Genomic DNA, 15,921 nt, shown 5'->3' with positions numbered 1-15,921 from the left:
GCATACTCGGAACAGACGTGGATTGTAGGTTTAGGTTTCGGGGGGCCTCTCTAAGATGCCCTGTGTGGTGCTTTGTACATTAAATCGCACACTGGCATCAGTGTGGATTTAATGTGCTGAGCAGTTTGATACCAAACTTCTCAGTCTTCAGTGCTGCCATTATGGTGCTGTGGAGTTCTTGTTTGACAAGCTCCCAGCACCATATACTCTTAGCTGACAGCACTGCACTTACAGGACCCAGGAATGGACCTGGGTACTGTAGGGGCACAGGGCTCCTGCCTCTGTGCCCACACCACTGGCATAGGGCACCCAGCTAGAGGGGTGGTTGATGTATGCCAGGGCAGTGTAGGTTGTGGGCATGGCACACAGGGATGTGTGCCATGTCGACTCTCTGTTTTGTCTTGTATCCAGACACTCAGCCTGCAAGAGCAGTGTGTGTGTGTGTGTGTGTGTGTTAGGGTACAGGGCCTCTAAGGGTGGCACAATGAGTGCTGCAGCCCTTAGAGGCCTTCCCTGGTCACAAGGCCCTGGGTACCATTTACCAGGGGCTGACACGTGGTCAGGGTTTGCCAATTTGGATTTTGGCTGTTAAACAGTTTTTAGGGAAGGAACACAGGCCCTGGGCACCTGATTGGCAGGAGCCCAGGGCACAACAAGGAAAACTGCATCAGCTATTAGGCAAAAAAAAGGGGGGGGGGTAGTTACTGCAACAGAAACCCACTTTCTTACACTCACCCAGCGCCCCTTCTACATCAAGACTTTGATTAACCAGTGTTCGAGGCATATGAGCTGCAGATCTCACTCTTAGCATTAGATCGCCATCTGGTGTTGGGCTCGGATGCTTGCACCTTGTTGTCTTGGAAAAAGTCTTTGTAGTCACAAGATAGGTGACTCCTCCCTTGGACGATAGTGCAGATGGGCATCGACTCCATCCTCAGATTGTGTTTTTTCCACCATTGGATTTGGATGCAGTGTTTGCGTACCGGTTGGAAACTTCAGTTTTCAAACTTTTCGACGCGCAAAACTTTCACACACGTTTCCAATTGACTAGACACACCGAAATCTCGACGCGCCTTTCATCGGTTCGATTACAGTCGTCGACGCGGGCTGCTGGGCCTATCGACGCCGTAAGGCCTACTGCTCATGGAAAGGACGCCTTTCAAAAAATGCCCCCAGTGTGGAGCAAAATTTCCACACAGTGACCATCACAAGGTCTGTAACATGTGCCTCTCGCCAGATCACGACGAGTCGAGCTGCCCAGTCTGCGCCTCCTTTCGATCAAAGAAGACCATTCGAGATAGTCTAGCTCGACGACACGTCATGGCGCAGAGATCAGATCCGGAACCGGTGGACATCTTAGACGAAGGCCCAGATGTCCCAGAAGAAGATTCCGAAGATCTCCAAATCGTGTCAGAGGCAGAAGACTCAGACGACCCCATCACTCCTGGGCAACGAGTGAGTACTACTGCCCCTACCCCAACCCCCACACCAAAGCACAAGGCACCGGTCAAGACTACGCCTGTTGGCCCCAGTCGCGACTGAAAACACACTTCAGAAGCCCCGCATGTACTAGTCCCACCAGCACCTTCGGCACCGAAGCCAAAAGAACACTCTGCTCCGAAATCGGCTCCGATTCCTTCCACTTCCAAAGACAAACCGGCCTCGAACACATCGAAGCCCGTGGATAAGCTGGCGTTGAACACCTCTAAATCTAAAAATCACGCCACGGCTCCTAAACCAAAGCCTTCGGAACTGAAAACCAAGCCTAAGTATTCCACCACGCCTCCTAAGGCCAAAGAGCATAAGACTCCGCAACAGCCCTGCTGGGAACCGAAAAATTCTGCGCCGAAACCGGTTATCGAGGTGGAGGAACTTTTTCCTCTGGATCCTGTTAATCCTAAACAGAAAAAGATCTATATCAACCCTAAAACAGGACATGTCACAGCTGTGCCATGCAAGAAGAGGAAATTGGACACAGCACAAACCCCTCCATTACCTGTGAAGGACTGTGCCACATCACCTATGCCTCCTTCTCCTGTCCTTCCATCTAACACCACTCCTCTCCCCAAACCTGTTACACCGTCTCAGCCTGTAACTTCTCCACCACATACACCACCTTCAGACGATAATGATGATGACCTAGGGGTGGGTGGTGACCCTAATGACCCACCACAAGACGGTTGGGCTTACAATGATCCAATAGATCCCCCAGACCTCCCAAGACCCCAACCATACCCAACAAAACCATCTCCTCCAGATGATAATATTGGGTTTGGACAACTCATCAATAGGGCTGCTGTATTTCATGGGCTGCACATGCACTCAGACACACCAGAGGAAGATTTTCTTCTAGACACATTTTAACAGTCCCAGAAGACTGTAAAAATATTGCCAATGATTAAAGGGGTCATTAAGCATACCCCCGACATTTTTAAAGATCCTGTATGGGCCAGGATTCTTAATCCCAGGATCGATAAGAAAATTAGACCTGCCCCTGACGATCCTGCGTACATCAAAGGTCAGATGCCTCCAGATTCATTAGTAGTGTCCAGTGCTAGAAAGCGATCTAATTCCCAAACCTCAGGGGACGCACCTCCCCCTGATAAAGAATCTAAATTATTAGATGCATCTGGCAAAGGGGTAGCTGCGCAGGTGGCCAATCACTGGCGCATAGCCAACACTAAAGCACTACTGGCTAGATATGATAGGGCCCATTATGACCAGCTGGAAACCCTATTACAGCTTTTGCCTGACCAGTATAAAACTGAAGCAAATTACCTAATCCAAGAGGGCAAACTAATCACCAACGCATCAATTAAATGTGCCCTTGATGCTAGGTCTGTCAATACTAGTATACTGCTCAGAAGACATGCCTGGCTGCGCATTTCAGGCTTCAAGCAGGAGGTCCAAAAAACCAGTTTGAGGCATATGAGCTGCAGATTACACACCTTTGCATAGATCGCCATCTGGTGTTGGGCCCGGATGTTTGCAGTTTGTTTTTCGTCTTTGGAAGTCACGAGGTCGGTGACTCCTCCCTTGGTTCGTATTGCGCATGGGCTTCGGCTCCATCCTCCGATTGTTTTTTTCCGCCATCGGGCTCGGATGTAATACTTCGCGCTCCGGTTCCGAACATTTCCAGTTCGACGATCGAAGCGGAATCCTCGCTCTTCGCGGTATTGTTCAGATCCTGATCTCCTCAATCGCCTTCTCTTCGACACACCTTCGATTCCAGTCGTCGACGGCGGCCTTCGGACCTATCCAAGCTCCGGTCCCGGCTGATGGAAAGAACTCCATTCAAGAAGTGCCCTCGATGTGGGTCCAAATTCCCATACATCGATCTTCATGAGGTGTGCAACCTCTGCCTCTCCCCTGAAAACGAGGCTCGAGACTGTCCTGCCTGCAAGTCTTTCAGATCCAAAAAGACTATTCAAGATCGAAGGGCCAGACGAAACATGGCGCACTCCTCGACTTCCGTTCCAGTCGACATCTTCGGGGACGACGTCGAAGCTCCGGGACAGCAGCACACCGAAGAGGACCTCGTCAGTGCTTCCGAAGCCGACGACTCTGATGTGGAGGACATCACCCCGGCGCAGACACCCAAAAAGGCTTCGGTCACGCCTTCACCTCCGGGCCTAGGCAAGACCAAAGACACTGCTTCGAACACCCCACCTTCGGGCCCGGTGAAGAAGCCTAATAAGCCTTCCGGCGGCTCGGGCTCGAGCCAGCCTGCCAGCTATGCCGATAAACACACTTCGGCACCGAAAAAGAGATCGGCCTCTACCTCGACACCGAGCTCCGCACCAAAGCCCTCAGTGTCGAAACCCAGCCTCTCGGTACCGACCAAACATCATAAGGCCCTCGGCACCGACGCTCCCGCGCCGAAGCCTGCCTCAGCGCCGACCAAAAAATCGGAGGTTCCAAAAAAGCACGGCACGGACAAGCCTAAAAAGCCATCGGCCCCGAAACCTTGCGCCGACCGAACAGCCATTGTCTCAAGAACTGTTTACACAAGATCCTTTGCAAAAGACACTTACCAAGGATCCAAAAACTGGACATTTGGCACTTTCTTCTAAAAAGAGACATTTGGACAAACCAGCTCCGCCTCCACCTCCAAAGAGGAAAGACTGTGCTACCTCCCCTTTCAGAGTGCCTTCCCCCACCTCCTCCACCCTCTCCACCTCCGCCCCCTCCACCTTCTCCACCCCTGCCTCATCGCTCTCCGACCCCGTCTCCAGACCATGATGATCAGGGGGACCCATACTACGATCCAGCAGATGTGCCACAAGACCCCACCCCTACAGGATCCCCAGACCCTTGGGACGATTATAATAATCCAGACATTCCAGATGTCCCACAAGATGACCTTTATCCATCCAGGCCATCTCCACCAGAAGACTCATTAGGTTTTCACCACCTACTTCAGAGGGCGGCACATTATCACGGGGTAGAGCTACACACTGACCCAGTAGAGGAAGATTTCCTCCTAGACACCTTTGATACCGCACATAGGTCTACTTCTATACTACCTATGCTCAAAGGGGTAATAAAACATGCGCCAGAGGTTTTTAAAGACCCAGTCAGGGCTAGGGTCCTAAACCCACGCATAGAGAAAAAGTATAAAGCTGCCCCCACAGATCCTGCCTACATCAAAGGGCCAGCGCCACTGGATTCCCTAGTGGTATCCACTGCACGGAAGAGGTCAAATTCCCAGGCGTCAGGCGAAGCACCACCGCCTGACAAAGAGTCAAAGCTCCTGGACGCGTCAGGAAAGCGCACTGCGTCACAGGCAGCCAATATATGGCGTATTGCCAACACTCAAGCGCTATTGGCCATATACGACAGAGCGCATCATGATGAACTAGAAACCATCATGCACCATCTCCCAGAAAAATACTGAAATAGGGCCAATGAATTAATTCAGGAGGGTGTAAGACCATAACTAACACCTCTATACGCTGTGCCTTAGACGCAGCAGACACAGCCTCCAGGGCCATTAACACTAGCGTCCTTCTCCGTTGCCATGCTTGGCTGAGAGTTTCAGGCTTTAAACCTGAGGTACAAGTCTCCATATTAAATCATCCATTTGAACAAGAACATCTATTCGGTCCAAAGGTAGATGAGGCCCTCGAGAAGATGAAGAAAGACACAGATATGGCGAAATCTGTGGGAGCCCTACAGTCACACCCTCCTAGGCGCTCCTTTCGCCGCTCTTCCTTTCGGGGCACGAGCAGAGGCTACTCCTCAGATAGCGCGTCCATGTCCTACAAATCCCCTGCTCAATCCACCTTCACAAGGGGTTATCAAAGAGGCGGCTATAGAGGCAATAACAATAAAGGCAGAGGCAAAACAAATACCGCCTGCTCTGCCACACCGCCTGCCCAATGACTTCCCCCTGCTCCCTCCAGATCATCCCACTCCGGTCGGGGGCAGACTACAAAATTTCCTTCACATCTGGGAGTCCATCACATCAGACAGATGGGTGACCCAAATTATTCGCTCAGGGTACTGCCTAGAATTGACATCTACCCCCCCCCCCCCCCCAACATTCCACCCAGGCAACGCCCAATGTCACAAGAACATTCCACGTTACTAAAACAGGAGGTAATCTCCCTCCTACAAAAAGAGGCAATAGAACAAGTCCCCGCCAATCAGCAAAATTTAGGGGTCTACTCCCTATATTTTCTGATACCAAAAAGAGACTAGACTCTACGACCTATCTTAGATCTCCGGCCTCTAAACACATACATACATTCGGACCATTATCACATGGTAACACTTCAGCAGGTACTTCCGCTCCTCTCCCAGAACGACTTTCTCTCCACACTGGACTTGAAAGACGCATACTTTCACATTCCGGTACATCATGCCCACAGAAAGTACCTCAGATTTGTAGTGGACGGGCAACACTACCAGTTCAAGGTGCTCCCATTCGGGGTCACAACAGCACCAAGGGTATTCACCAAGTGCCTAGTGGTAGTGGCGGCACACCTCAGAAGACAGCACATTCACGTCTTCCCATATTTGGACGACTGGCTAATTAAAGCCACGTCCTACAATCAATGTGTACATCACACCGCCACTACAATCCAACTACTTCACCAGCTAGTTTCACGGTGAACCACCAAAAATCCCACACAAAGCAATACCTCGGTGCCACCATAGACACTTCAAAAGCCATAGCCTACCCCAATCCTGCCAGGATTGCAAGCATTCAGGCTTTGCGTCAAAGATTCATACCTCAACACTCTCTCCCAGCAAGAGTGTTTATGCAACTGATAGGGATGATGGCCTCTTGCATTTTCATAGTGCCTCATGCAAGACTCCAGATGCGTCCACTCCAAGAGTGCTTAGCGCGCCAATGGAACCAGGCCCAGGGGCAACTGACAGATCTGGTGTTGGTAGACGGTCGCACCCATCGCTCACTGCAGTGGTGGAACACCACGAATCTTTCCAGAGGTCGACCGTTCCTGGACCCGGTTCCACAAATAATCCTAACAGACGCATCTCTCTCCGGCTGGGGAGCTCATCTATTACACCTCACAGTGCAGGGCACATGGACGCCGCAACAAAAGTTACTCCACATCAACCATCTGGAGTTACTGGCAATCTTTCTAGCCCTAAAATCCTTTCACACTCACATTTTAGGCAAGGCAGTCCTTATTCGCACAGACAACATGACGGCCATGTACTACATTAAAAAAAAAGGCGGCACACTCTCTCCACAGCTCTCTCAACTAGCACAGAGCATATGGAGGTGGGCAATTCCACACAAAATCTTTCTCCTAGCCCAACATGTCCCAGCAGTCCAAAACACCATGGCAGATCTGCTCAGCAGACAAACGCAGCAGATCCACGAGTGGGAACTTCACCCGCAGGTTCTTCACCCGTTCTTTCAGATGTGGGGGCATCCACACATAGACCTCTTCGCCACCCACGAAAACAAAAAATGCCCAAGCTTCGCCGCCAGATACCCACACCCATTGTCCAAAGGCAATGCGATATGGATGAACTGGTCAGGCAAATTTGTGTACGCCTTTCCACCTCTCCCACTAATTCCATTAGTGGTGCGAAAGCTACAACAGCACTCCCTCACACTGATTCTAGTAGCTCCAACATGGGCCAGACAACCGTGGTACACCACGCTGCTGGAACTCTCGGTAGTGCCACACCAAAAGTTACACCTCTCACCATGCCTCCTAACCCAGAACCATGGAGAGATCAGACACCCGGACCCAGCTCAGCTCAACCTTGCGATCTGGCTCCTGAGATCCTAGAATTCGGATACCTTAACCTTCCCCCTGACTGTATGAACCTCATCAGAGAAGCTAGGCACCATACTACTAGAGCCTGCTACGCGGCAAAGTGGAAAAGATTTGTTGTTTATTGCCATAACAACACAATCAACCCTCTAGACGCATCTATACAGCACATCATATGCTACTTACTCCATCTACAAAGGTGTAACCTAGCATATACATCCATTCGGCTACACCTCGCAGCAATTGCCGCTTACCTACAAAACAGACAGCACCTATCACTTTTCAGAGTGCCTGCCATTAAAGCCTTCATGGAAGGCCTCAAACGAATAATTCCCCCCAGAGTACCACCCTCACCTGTGTGGAACTTAAATATAGTTCTCACAAGGCTAATGGGACCGCCTTTCGAACCCTTGCATAAATGTGAACTGCAATTTCTCACATGGAAAACAGCTTTCCTTGTAGCCATCACTTCCCTTAGAAGGGTCAGTGAGATACAAGCACTTACTATACAAGAACCTTTATTCCAAATGCACCCGAACAAGGTTGTCCTCCGTACTAACCCAAAATTCCTACCCAAAGTCATTTCCCCCTTTCATCTAAACCAATCGGTAGAATTACCGGTTTTTTTCTCGCAACCTCAAACTGTTGCAGAAAGGGCTCTACACACACTGGATGTTAAAAGGGCCTTACTTTACCATTTTCCAGAGAACACAACCTTTCAGAAAGACAAAACAACTGTTTGTCTCTTTCTCTCCACCACATAAAGGCAACCCCATCTCTAAATCAGGGATAGCTAGGTGGATTGTAAAATGCATACAGATTTGCTACCACAAGGCAAAACGCACGCTATCTGTTCCCCCTAAAGCCCACTCTACACGAAAGATAGGGGCTTCTATGGCTTTTCTAGGGAACTTCCCATTAGATGATATCTACAAAGCAGCTACACTGTCAACACCGCACACTTTCACTAAACATTACTGTGTAGATGTGCAAACCAAGCAACAAGCTAGTGTGGGCCAGACTATACTAAAAACACTTTTTCAGACTACTGCAACAGATACCGGTGGTCGCCGCTAGGGTTGGGAACTGCTATATAGTCTATGCAAAAATGTGTAATCTGCAGCTCATATGCCTCGAACGGAATATGCTACTTACCAGTATGCATCTGTTCTTGGCATGTAGAGCTGCAGATCTACACACGCCCACCCGCCTCCCCGGCTACCTGTATCTGTTCCAGTCTATCTTATTTAGATACAACACACATGGGTTTCTTCACTATTATTACTACGCTCCATCTTTCCCTGTTGGCGAAAAACAATCTGAGGATGGAGCCGAAGCCCATGCGCAATACTAACCAAGGGAGGAGTCACCGACCTCGTGACTTCCAAAGACTTTCCAAGAGGAAAAGCAAACTGCAAACATCCGGGCCCAACACCAGATGGCGATCTATGCAAAAGTGTGTAGATCTGCAGCTCTACATGCCAAGAACAGATGCATACTGGTAAGTAGCATATTCCTTCTTAATCAGCCGTTCAATCAAAACCAACTTTTTGGGCCGACTGTGGACACTGCTCTTGAAAAAAGATACAGAGACTGCTAAGTCCATGGGAGCGTTGCAGTCTCCGCAAACGCGTGGCTCCTTTCGTCGCTCCTTTTATAGAGGAGCCTCCAAGAACGTGGGCACAGATAGCTCATCTTCCTTTAAAAACACCACCCAAACATCCCCCAATAGAGGATATTTCAGAGGAGGTTACAGAGGGAACAACAGTAAGGGGAGAGGCCGAGGTAACAACAACACTCGTACCTCCCCTGCTGCTAAACGGTGACTTCCCTCCACTCCCCCTAGACCATTCCACTCCGGTCGGGGGAAGATTAACACAGTTCCTACCTGTCTGGAACTCCATCACAACAGACAGGTGGGTAAGACAAATTATCCAATATGGTTACTACCTGGAACTTACAGCTACCCCCCCAAACATACCACCCAGACAGCGTCCAATGTCCACAGACCATCTTACACTTTTCTGTCACTGCTACAAAAGCACGCCATAGAGCCAGTCCCCTTACTACACCAGGGAACAGGGGTTTACTCCCTGTATTTCCTATTCCCCAAAAAGGACGGGACCCTACGGCCAATTCTCGACCTCGGACCCCTCAATCAGTATATACACTCGGATCATTTTCACATGATCACTCTCCAACAGGTGCTTCCCCTACTACAACAAGGAGACTTCCTTGCCACACTAGATCTCAAGGACGCCTACTTCCACATTCCCTTACATCCTGCTCACAGGAAGTATCTAAGGTTCGTACTGGACGGACAACACTATCAGTTCAAAGTCCTTCCATTCGGGGTCACCACTGCTCCAAGAGTGTTTACCAAGTGCCTTGCAGTAGTAGCAGCACTTCTACGAAGACAACAGATCCGTGTCTTCCCGTATCTGGACGACTGGCTTATAAAAGCCAGATCATTCAACCAGTGTATCCAACACACTCCTCAAACCATCCACACACTACGGGGTTCATAATCAACTATACCAAGTCGCACCTTCAGCCCTCTCATGTACATCGATATCTGGGGGCCACAATAAATACTTCCACAGCTCTAGCGTAGCCCAGCCCAGCAAGGATAGCCAGTATACAAGCTCTCATCAACAAATTTCAAATCCAATACACTCTCCCAGCCAGAGTGTTCATGCAACTCATAGCATCTTGCATTTTCATCGTACCTCACGCAAGACTTCAAATGCGCCCCTTACAGGAATGTCTAGCACATCAATGGAATCCGGCTCAGGGACAACTTAAGGATCTGGTGTTGGTGGACAGCCGCACACATCGCTCTCTGCAGTGGTGGAACACAAAAGACTTGTCCAGAGGGCGGCCGTTCCTCGAGCCTGTTCCACAGATAGTACTAACAGACGCATCGTTCACAGGGTGGGGAGCCCATCTCTTAGCTCACACAACGCAGGGCAAATGGACCACTCAACAAAAAGTGCTCCACATCAATCATCTGGAACTACAAGCGATATTCCTAGCTCTGAAATCATTCCAACTCCATGTACAAAACAAAGCCGTCCTGATCCGAACGGACAACATGACGGCCATGTATTACATACAAAAACAGGGAGGAACACATTCTCTACAACTGTCCCAGCTTGCACAGAAAATTTGGAGGTGGGACATCCCACTAAACATATATCTACTTGCAGAACACCTTCCAGGAGTTCACAATCACATTGTGGATCTGTTAAGTCGACAGACACAACAGATTCAGTAATGGGAACTACATCCACAAGTTGTTCTACCTTTTTTCCAGATGTGGGGCCAACCAGACATAGATCTATTTGCCACACACGAAAATGCAAAATGTCCAACCTTTGCCGCCAGGTTTCCACACATACTGTCCAAGGGCAATGCGATATGGATGAACTGGTCAGGCAGATTTGCGTACACTTTTCCGCCACTCCCACTGATTCCGCTAGTGGTACGCAAGCTCCGACAACAGTCTCTTAAAAATGATCCTAGTGGCTCCCACATGGGCGCGCCAACCGTGGTTAACAACATTACTGGAACTGTCACTAGTCCCACACCAAAAACTACACCTCTCCCCATCACTACTAACGCAGAACCATCGAGACATAAGGCACCCCGATCCAACTCAACTGAATCTTGCGATCTGGCTCCTGAAGTCCTAGAGTTCGGTTACCTTAACCTTCCACCAGACTGTATGAACATCATTAAAGAGGCCAGACGCCCTACCACCAGAGCCTGCTATGCCGCAAAGTGGAAAAGATTTGCCATTTACTGCACTAACAATCATATCGATCCACTGGATGCGTCCATCCAGAACATTATTTGCTACTTACTACATTTGTAAAGATGTAATTTGGCATACTCATCCATACGTCTACATCTAGCAGCACTTGCCGCTTACTTACAAAACAGACAACAAACACTTGTCACTTTTTAGGGTCCCACCACTTAAAGCCTTTGTGGAAGGCCTTAATCGAATCATACCTCCCAGATTACCACCCTCTCCAGTGTGGAATCTCAACATTGTGCTTACTAGGCTCATGAGACCCCCATTTGAACCTCTGTATAAATGTGAACTTCAGTTCCTCACATGGAGAGTAGCTTTCCTTATTGCAATCACCTCTCTCAGAAGGGTAAGTGAGATCCAGGCTTTAACCATACAAGAGCCATTTTTACAAATATATCGTAACAAAGTGGTTCTCAGGACAAACCCAAAATTCCTGCCTAAAGTCATTTCTGCATTTCATCTTAATCAATCTGTGGAGCTACCTTTTTTTTTTTTCAAAACCCGGACTCCGTAGCAGAGAGAGCTCGCCACACCCTAGACGTCAAAAGAGCTCTACTCTATTACATTGACCGGACTAAATCCTTTCTCAAAACAAAACAATTGTTTGTAGCTTTTTCTCCACCGCATAAGGGTAATCCCATCTCAAAAGCTGGAATTGCAAGATGGATCGTTAAATGTATCCAAATATGCTACCAAAAAGCCAAGCGCACATTACCAGTTCCCCCTAGAGCGCACTCAACACACAAACTAGGGGCTTCCATGGCATTCTTAGGGAACATTCCCCTAGAAGACGTTTGTAAGGCAGCGACATGGTCTACAACACACACCTTCACTAAACACTTGTGTTGACGTGCAAGCCAAGCAACAAGCTTCTGTAGGCCAAGCTGTTCTTAAAACACTTTTTCAAACTACTGCAACAGATACAGGTGACCACCGCTAGGGGAGATACTGCTGTACAGTCTATGCTAAGTGTGAGATCTGCAGCTCATATGCCTTGAACGGAAAATGCTACTTACCAGTATGCATCTGTTCTTGGCATGTAGAGCTGCAGATCATCACACGCCCACCCACCTCCCCAGGACCTGTATATGTTCCAGTACTATCTTACTTAGATATACACACATGGACATCTTTCTTTTCTCCTAACTCCATCATTTCCCATCATGGCGAAAAACAATCTGAGGATGGAGTTGATGCCCATGCGCACTATCGTCCAAGGGAGGAGTCACCTATCTCGTGACTACAAAGACGTCTTCCAAGACAACAACAAGGTACAAGCATCAGAGCCCAACACCAGATGGTGATCTAATGCGAAGTGTGAGGATCTGCAGCTCTACATGCCAAGAACAGATGCATACTTGTAAGTAACATTTTCCTTCTTTGGAACACAGTAACGTTATATAATATGAAGAGGTGATTGAAAGCTATTGCTTGTGGATCCAGTTTCTTTTCCCGAATACCAGGATTGAAGAGCCATAATCAAACAATGCTTCCTCCTTTTTGATTGATGGTCTTCCCTGATCAACACATGCGGACTCCCAGATGGAACATTTGCTGCAATGTGTGCTCTACAAATGCAAAATAACAAAATTACCAGGTACATCTTTTGATTAAGCATTTGCCACTGAGCATTTCACAAGCATGTGGCACTAGCTTCAGCTGTTTGCTCATTCAACAATTAGTCTTTCTTTAGATCCAATTCAGCAATTTTTAACCATGTTCACTAGGTTCATGTTATGTTTTTCCGTTGGGATTATACTGTCCTTCGATTAGGGCAACCTAAACCAGTCACCCTACTAAAGAAAGTAAACAATGTGACTGCTAATCTTGTGCACTATTTTTCTACCGGAGTTGTGAGCCGTGAATTAACCTCATATCTGATGTAGCCGCACTAAAGGTATAACATGATGAGAACACAGTTGTCAGCCATACTTATTTTAAAAGTTGTGAGGCCACCCAGACAACAGGTTTTTGTTGTCTTTTTTTCTATTAACATGTAATGTCATACAATCATGTCTTACCATATTTAAACCACTTGTCCTTTGACTTCATGCATTTTGATGTCTCCAGAAGTCCTCAATATTAGTATAGGATCCTATTACAGTGTGATCCATAATCTATGCTCTCTTCATAAATTAGATAATTTTGTTGTGTGCCTCATGACAAGGGTGTATGTGGACTGAACCAAGAGGAAGGACTTTGCATATTCTTATAATCCAGCTGCTGTTGTTTCTTTGGGGAGTTTGATTCCAAAATGTATTTAAGTATAATAATGATTTGTCTGCTGCCTCCCGTCACTCCGTCACATGCTGTAAGTGTTGGACATATGTTTCACGTATCCCTTATTTTGCTCTCAATGTACCTCATACTACTGATTGTTCTACTTTGTAAAGCGCCAAGCTGCCTTGCACGTCAGTGCTAAGATGCCATATGCATTCACCCCCTCGGGTGAATCTATGCAGCTACTCTCCCTACCCTGGCAACTCCCTATCCTATCTACCTCAGAACTTTCTGCGTTCATGTATTCCTATTGACTTTTGGACACTTTTTGTTTTTTAATACAATTGTTGTTGTGCATTATTATTATAGTGCTTGTCTCCGGAGCACAACGAACAGGACTGCAATGCGTACAGATCATTTCGCTGGAAGAAAACGCTCCGTGATCGTCGGGCTCGACGTCGCAAAAGGCAGAGTCAAAACGTCAAATACACGCCGGATATCAGCGGTGAAGGATCCGAGCACGAATTCGACACACAAGGGGCCGAGGAAGAACAAGAACTAGCATCTGTTCCGGAATCGTACTCCAAGATGGAAGACGACTTCCCACAAGGTCAACTTCCTGTGAGTACTGAACGCCCCTTGCCCCAAAATCCAAATCAGCCAAAACAAATGTTTCAGTTACACCCCTGCCTTCTGGCCACGGCCTGCACAGAGAAGATGTTTCTGGCGCCCCGTCCTCCGTCTCGGCACCCAAACATGTCACTAAGCCTTCCGGCTCTGGATCGAGTCGGCCAAAGTCTGGCATCGAGCCGAAACATTCAGGCTCGAAGCCGAAACCCGCTTCGGAAGTGAAATCATTAACGCCGAAATCAAAGACCCCTTCGGAACCGAAACCTTGCACGTCGAAAAGTAATTCTATCCCGGCACTGATATCCTCTGTGCCGAAACCAAAAACTGCTCCTTCGAAGCTGCAGGATCCGATTTTCGATGCCCCAACACCCAAATCGGACCCAAAACAAAAGGAACTTTATATGAATCCAGATACAGGACGGGTCCTTACTAAATCACCTCAGAAACGCAAACCTGAGCCAGAGGACACCCTTTATCATATTCCTTTGAAGAGGAAGAATGTAGGTACTAACCCCTTCCCTCCTCCTCCACCACGTTCCCCTGTACCATCTTCTCCACCTTTTGAGCATTTACTGATTACACCAACTAACTCTCCACACCGCCACCTGATAATAATAATAATGATGATGATGGAGATGGAGGGCACAATATTTGACCTTCCCCTCCTAATGACAATGTAGGATATCTGGAATTACTTGCTAGAGCTGCAGAATATCATGGAGTACAGTTACACAAAGAATCTCTACAGGAAGATTTCTTATTTGAAACGCTCAGTAGCACACAAAGGGCTAGCCAGACTCTACCTATGATTAAAGGTATGATGAGACATGCCGATTATATTTTTAAAGTTCCGATGCGTTCTCATATTCTCACCCCCAGAACAGATTAAAAAATATAAGCCTGCTCCCTCCGATCCAGTCTTTATTAAAGGGCAGTTACCACTAGACTCCTTGGTTGTTTCTAATGCCCGTAAACGGGCCAATTCACAAACTACAGGGGATGCTCCCCTTCCAGACAGAGAGTCAAAACTATTCGACGCCTCCGGTAAAAGAGTAGCCGCCCAAGCAGTAAACCATTGGCGCATTGCCAACACCCAAACCCTACTAGCCAGGTATGATAGGGCACACTGAGACGAAATGGACCAATTGCTTCAATACCTCCCAGATGAGAACAAAGCAAAAGCCCAAGATTTAGTCTAGGAAGGGAAGCTTATCTCCAATTCCTCAATTAGATGCCCTTTAGATGCTGCAGACACCGCAGCTCGAGAGATCAACACTAGTGTATTATTAAGGAGACCTGCATGGTTGAGGGTTTCTGGTTTCAAACCTGAAGTCCAAAGTTCTATTTTAAATACTCTTTTTGACAAAGAACATCTCTTCGGGCCTGAAGTAGATAAATTATTGAAAAAAGATACAGAAGTAGCCAAATCTATGGGAGCTCTGCAGTCTCCTCCTAATCTTGGCTCCTTTCGTCACTCATTCTACCGTGGAGGGTCGAAAACCATGTCCTCAGATAATACTGCCGCATCGTACAAAGGCAACAATCAATCTTCCTCTACCAGAGGATTCTTTAGAGGAGGATACAGAGGCAACAACAACAACGGTCGGCAAGGGTTCCAGAGCACGTAATTCCCCGTCACTCAATAAGCAGTGACTTGCCTACACTTCCCCTCCGATCATTTAACACCTGTCGGGGGACGTCTTCTACAATTCCTCCCCATTTGGCAATCTATTACCACAGACAAATGGGTGTTAGGAATTAATCAACATGTTTATTGCCTGGAGCTTCTCTTCCAGGGGATATTCATCAAAGTCACAAGCACTGAATAATCCCCGCCCATGTGCGGGATCCCGGAGCATATAGAAATATACATATATATGTGTATGCGCAGGCCCACAAGTGCATAACACTTCCGAAACATACACATACATATGTATAGTTACATAAACATGCAGCCTAAAAATGTTCCTATAGGGCACACCGCCAAAATTA

The 15,921-nt window shown here is 47.8% G+C and overlaps 1 protein-coding gene across 2 annotated transcripts in view; it reads left to right on the top strand.

Moving 5' to 3' along the window:
* PPP4R3A (protein phosphatase 4 regulatory subunit 3A) overlaps positions 1-15,921 on the top strand; it is a 306,141-nt gene that overhangs the window by 270,518 nt on the left and 19,702 nt on the right. Inside the window, exon 15 of one of the 2 annotated variants that reach the window (XM_085626548.1) lies at positions 13,669-13,920. The exons of the other annotated variant lie outside the window; for it this stretch is intronic. Coding sequence (XP_085482674.1) covers positions 13,669-13,920 — 252 coding nt within the window. The remainder of the gene's footprint in view (positions 1-13,668; positions 13,921-15,921) is intronic. 2 annotated transcript variants of the gene reach the window in all.

The sequence above is a fragment of the Triturus cristatus genome, chromosome 9 (assembly GCF_964204655.1).
Source record: "Triturus cristatus chromosome 9, aTriCri1.1, whole genome shotgun sequence".
Classification (NCBI taxonomy): domain Eukaryota; kingdom Metazoa; phylum Chordata; class Amphibia; order Caudata; family Salamandridae; genus Triturus; species Triturus cristatus.
This window is presented reverse-complemented; position numbering and strand designations above follow the sequence as displayed.